This window comes from Thamnophis sirtalis, unplaced genomic scaffold, assembly GCF_051295495.1.
Source record: "Thamnophis sirtalis isolate CommonGarterSnake01/CBP01778 unplaced genomic scaffold, rThaSir2_p1.2 scaffold_4, whole genome shotgun sequence".
Classification (NCBI taxonomy): domain Eukaryota; kingdom Metazoa; phylum Chordata; class Lepidosauria; order Squamata; family Natricidae; genus Thamnophis; species Thamnophis sirtalis.
The window spans coordinates 248,362-253,494 of NW_028261384.1; the positions used below are offsets into that span (position 1 = coordinate 248,362).

Consider the following 5,133-nt stretch of genomic DNA (forward strand, 5'->3'; position numbering starts at 1 on the left):
CATGGAGCCCAGCCTTCGCCACGTGCACGGCGGGGCAAACCCGCCCCCTCCCACGGCTGAGAAAGCCCCTCCCACTCGAAGGCAGATGGTCCTCGACTAACGACCACAATAGATTCTCCACCACCGCCGCGCCAAATTATTTTGTTGGTGACCGGGACGTTTCTTGAGTGAGTTTGGCCCGTTGTTAAGTGAATCCTTGCTGTGGTTCAGGGAGTAACGTGGTCTTTAAGCGAAGCGGGCTTAGCCCCCCCTTTGACATTGCTGGTCGGAAGGTTGCAAGAGCAGATCACATGACAACGGGAGACACAGCGACCGTCGTAAATACGAATCAATTGCCAAGCTTCTGAATTTGGATGGTGTGAAATGCTAAATGTCTCTTCCTTGAGCAGAGGGTTGGACTAGATGACCTCCGAGATCCCTTCCAACTCTGTCATTCTATGGTTCTGTGAGGGTCTCCTGCTTGAGCAGAGGGTTGGACTAGAAGACCTCCGAGATCCCTTCCAGCCCTGCTTCTATGAGTTTTGCGCGGGGACCCTAGTCCTGCGGCTCGAAGCCCAGCCTGGGCGCGGTGCCTGCCGGAAGCCGTAGTTTTTCCCCAAGGAGGCCGGCTCGGCGGCTCCGCCCCCCCCGAGTGAGGCATGCCGGGAGTTGCAGTCCCGATCTGGGGAAGTGCGCCGGGGAAGGAGGGAGGGTCGGGCTGGGCTCGCGCGGCATCCCTGGCGTGGGAGCGAGCGATGCAGAAATACGAGAAGCTGGAGAAGATCGGAGAGGGTGGGCGGCCCCCGGGAGGGAGGGTGGGGAGGAGGGGAGGGGGAGTCCCAGTCCCAGGGGACGGAGACCTCTCCCCACCGGGCGAGGAGGACAGGAGGGAGGGGAGGGGGCGGCTCGGGGGATCCCCAGTGAGGAGGGGTCTTCGGGGGTCCCTGAGCGACGCTTCCCCCTCCTAGGCACCTACGGGACCGTCTTCAAAGCCAAGAACCGGGAGACCCACGAGATCGTGGCGCTGAAGCGGGTGCGGCTGGACGACGACGACGAGGCAAGCCGTGGGGCGGGGGGCGAAGTGGGGGGGGGGCTGCTTCTGCTTCCCTGCGTGTGGGGGGGGGGGCTCGCCTCCACTCCCGCCTCTCCCACGGCTGGTGCATTGAGGGCTGCGCAGGATGGCTGCGTCTCCCCCCCCCCCCGTCTCCTGCATCCCCGAGAGTCTTGGGTGGGTGGGGGTCTTGTCCTTTAACGAGGAGGGGGTTTTGCACTCTGAAGCATCCCCCCCCCGCCCCGCTGTATTTTAGGGCGTCCCCAGCTCGGCGCTGCGGGAGATCTGCCTTCTGAAGGAGCTCAAACACAAGAACATTGTGCGGTGAGTTTCCGGGGAGGGGGCTTCAAGGCGGCCCCCCATGGGGAGAAGGCCCGGCCTAGCTGCTCTCTGAGCCCCCCCACCTGCCCCACAGTCGGAAACAGAGCCGGGAGGGTGGGTGGGGGTCTTGCCACTTGGACCTTCTACCCCACCCGCTGGGCAGCGGGCAAAGTGACCCTTTGAGAGGGGTGGGCTTCAAAGGGCTGGTGGGGAGGCGGGCAGAGGGAGCATCCAAGCAGGACTCCACTCCCCTGGGAGGGCCTGGGACCCACTCTTTTCTCGGGGTCCCGTGTTTTCAGCCCCACTTCTTTGTGGAAGTCTCGTGTTCAGTGGGGGAGGGGGTGCTGGCGATGCCCCCCCACCCAGACTACCCCCCTCTCCCCTTCCAGCTTGCATGATGTCCTGCACAGCGACAAGAAGCTGACGTTGGTTTTCGAATTCTGCGACCAAGTAAGGCGATGGGCGTAAGAGGAAACAACACCCCCCCCCCCAATCTTCCTTCTGCCTCGGATGCGAATCTCCTCCGATTGGGGGTCTGGGCCCTCACGGAGACGAAAGAGCCCCCCCCGCACCCTCCACAGCCAGCGCCCCACCTTCTCCTGTGCCCCGTCCCTCTCCCCACTGCCCTGCACCCCCACCCACAAGGCTGACCCACCCCAAAGGGGCTGGGAGGAAAGGGGGAGGCTGCCTTCTTGTGTTTGTGGGAGGGGGGAGCGGACAGTGTTGATTGCCGCTAAACAGAACGGTCAGTCCTCGACTTACGATCGTGATATTTCTGTCGCTAAGTGAGACATTTGCGAAGTAGGTTTCAGCCCTTTATGCCCTTTCTTGCCGCCGTTGTTAAGCGAATTCCCATGGTGGATCAAACTCAGGGACCCGGTTGTTAAGCGAATCGGGCTTCCTCCTCCTCTGACGGTTACTGAAGTGGAATCCGCTCCCCGGCGACCGTCGTTATATGAAGCGGGTGGCCGTGAGTTTTGCTCACGGGGACGCCCTGATGGTCCTAATGGTCCTCATTTTTTTCAACACCCTTGGCATGTTCAACGTAACTCGAGGACTTTCGTTTCCCTGCGAACGGACGCAACCCCAACCGGCCCAGCTCCCTTTTCCTGGTCCCCACTTGTGAGCACCCCTAAATTCCACCCCTCTACTTGGAATGGAAGGAGGGGGGGGAAGGGGCTGGATCCCCTCCCCCTCCGCTGATCCTGCCCCCCCCCCCCCCCGTTGCAGGACCTGAAGAAGTATTTCGACAGCTGCAACGGCGATTTGGACTCGGAGATTGTGAAGGTAAGACGGACGGACGGACGGTGTTTGGGACTGGCGGGGGGCTTTGGTGGGACTGACGGTGACTCTGCCTCCCCTCCCACCCAGTCCTTCATGTACCAGCTGCTGAAGGGCCTCGGCTTCTGCCACAGCCGCAACGTCCTGCACCGGGACCTCAAGCCCCAGAACCTCCTCATCAACCGGGTGAGTTTGGTCTTTTAGTCCTCCCGCCCCCAGGATTCGGTTGAGGGGTGGGCACTGCCGTTCCACCCCCCCTGGAATTGCCTTGAGGGGATCCCTGTGGCCACTGGACGGCTGGCATTTGGGCAAAGATTGGCACTCGTGCCAGGAAGGCTCCCTCTGGTGGGTGCCAGTGTGTATGGGGCAGAATTGGCACCAAAATCTGGAGGTCCCATCCCCCCCTCCCAACCTCTCCCTGGGTTGCTACCGGTTCGCACCGGTTCAGGTCAGCCGGTAGTGGTCTGTTGGCCTGGGTGGCAGAACCGGCAGTGACACAGGCTGGCCACGCCCCTGAACTGCTTCCCTGGTCGCTGCTGGCATGGCTGCCGTGGTTTTTAGTCCTATTAAAATGAACTGCCCATGCGCAGAACAATTTAAAGGCAACTGCACACGCGAAGCCAGTAACGAACCCCTGGGGCTCCCCCCCCCCCCGCACTGTCCAATTTGGGAAGGGAGACCCTCTTCCTGGCGGGAACCTCCCAAATCCATGGACCAAATCCATCCTTGTGTCAAGGCTTCTCCCACTCAGCCGAATCGCTGGGCATTTGGGGAGGGGGTCACTCCTCCCCCCAATGGGGAGCCGGAAGGGGGTTCCTGCGTTTCCCCCCTCCTAACTGATTTTTTTCCCTTGGGGGCAGAATGGGGAGCTGAAGCTGGCAGATTTCGGGCTGGCCCGGGCCTTTGGCATCCCGGTGCGCTGTTATTCGGCAGAGGTGAGCAAATCCCTTGGCAGAGAAGGGAGGGTGTCCCCCCCCCAGTGGTACTCTTGCACCCCCCAAGAAGGAAGTCTCCCCCGCAGGCATTCCCCCCCCCCCCAGGAGGGTCCTCCCTCCTGCCAGGAGTTCCAGGGGGGAATGGTTTGTTCCAGGATTGGGGGGGGGGCATTTGACAGAATATAACAGAATCACAGAGTTGGAAGGGACCTTGGAGGTCATCCGGCCCAACCCCCTGCTTAAGTAGGAGACCATATACCTTCCCTTCTGGGCAGGATTGTTCGGGAGGCTCTGTTCTCTCTGCCCCATTTGGGAGGAAAGGGGGCGGGGTCTTCCGCTCCCTGACCTTGACCTCCCTCCGATTGATTGGGGAGGGGGTCTCTCCCCATAGGTGGTGACCCTCTGGTATCGCCCCCCCGACGTCCTCTTTGGGGCCAAACTCTACTCCACGTCCATCGACATGTGGTCGGCCGGCTGCATTTTCGCTGGTGAGGCCGAGCTGGTGGAGGGACGGGGGGGGGGGGGGAGGAATCCATTTGGGAAGCAAGGATGGGGAGGGGCCCATTTGGGGAGGTCTGACTCTCCCCCTCCCTCTCCAGAGCTGGCAAACGCGGGGCGGCCCCTCTTCCCGGGCAACGATGTGGACGACCAACTGAAGCGCATCTTCCGATATCCTTGCTGCTGGGGGGGGGGGGAGAAACATTAGAGGAGGGGTAAATGGCCGTGTTGGGAGGGAGGTCCGGGGGGGGGAGGACAAGCAAACACTCCCCCCAATCCTTGACTCTTCCACGCTGCTGGGGACCCCCACCGAAGAGCAGTGGCCTGGCATGACCAAACTCCCCGATTATAAGGTGAGGGGGTGGCCCTCCCCACCAAAGGGGCGGTTTGGGATGTGCGTGTGGGGGTGGCTTCCAGGTGGGCCCGAAAGCCCCCCGCTCACCTCGCCTGCTCCTTCTCAGCCCTACCCCATGTATCCTGCCACCACTTCCCTGGTCAACGTGGTGCCGAAGCTGAGCACGACGGGACGGGACCTGCTACAGGTGAGTTCCCAGCAACCCCGCCCCTCCCTCCGTCCCGTCCCCCCCTCCCCGTTCTGGCCAGGGTGGCGGAGGGGATCTCCCCATTCCTGGTGGGCTCTCTCGAGGGTCCCTGCTCTCCTTCCCTCTTTGCCTTGGCAGAACCTGTTGAAATGCAACCCGGTGCACCGGATTTCGGCCGAAGACGCCCTACAGCATCCGTACTTCACCGACTTCTCCCTCCCTTGACGCTCCGTGGCGGAGGAGGAGGGCTGCGGAGGGGTGGGGGCCACGTGGCGCATTCCCTCCCTCCTCCCTTTCTCCCAGAGCAGCCACGGGAGGCCAAAACCTTCGGGGGGGGAGGGGGGGGGAAGCAGCCGGGATCAGAACTTCTCATCCCCTTTTGATGTGAATAGCTGTGAATTCTATAAAATGCTGCTTTATTCCTTTTCCCTCCCTCTGCTCTTTTCCTCGCCTGCCTGGAAAGGGGTGGGTGGGTTTTCTCTCGCTCTCCCCCCCCACTCAATTGCAGACGCCAACAAGGGGTGGG

The 5,133-nt window shown here is 62.0% G+C and overlaps 1 protein-coding gene across 1 annotated transcript; it reads left to right on the forward strand.

The window, feature by feature from the left end:
* Positions 1–639: 639 nt before the first annotated feature.
* Positions 640–5,033, forward strand: CDK5 (cyclin dependent kinase 5). The gene is made up of 12 exons (XM_087712249.1): positions 640–771; positions 948–1,036; positions 1,287–1,354; positions 1,741–1,801; positions 2,582–2,638; positions 2,723–2,818; positions 3,493–3,567; positions 3,959–4,055; positions 4,167–4,236; positions 4,358–4,418; positions 4,527–4,607; positions 4,746–5,033. The coding sequence occupies exons 1-12, from the start codon at positions 735–737 to the stop codon at positions 4,830–4,832; spliced, it is 879 nt and encodes a 292-aa protein (XP_087568375.1). The 5' UTR covers positions 640–734; the 3' UTR covers positions 4,833–5,033.
* The last annotated feature ends 100 nt before the right edge of the window (positions 5,034–5,133 follow it).

What these genes read in the sequence shown, in the direction of transcription:
- CDK5 (XM_087712249.1), top strand. Translation starts at nt 735, where the DNA reads ATGCAGAAATACGAGAAGCTGGAGAAGATCGGAGAGG. An exon ending in GGCTGGACGACGACGACGAG is followed by an intron (nt 1,037 to 1,286) that starts GCAAGCCGTGGG and finishes GCTGTATTTTAG; the next exon opens with GGCGTCCCCAGCTCGGCGCT. An exon ending in TTTTCGAATTCTGCGACCAA is followed by an intron (nt 1,802 to 2,581) that starts GTAAGGCGATGG and finishes CCCCCGTTGCAG; the next exon opens with GACCTGAAGAAGTATTTCGA.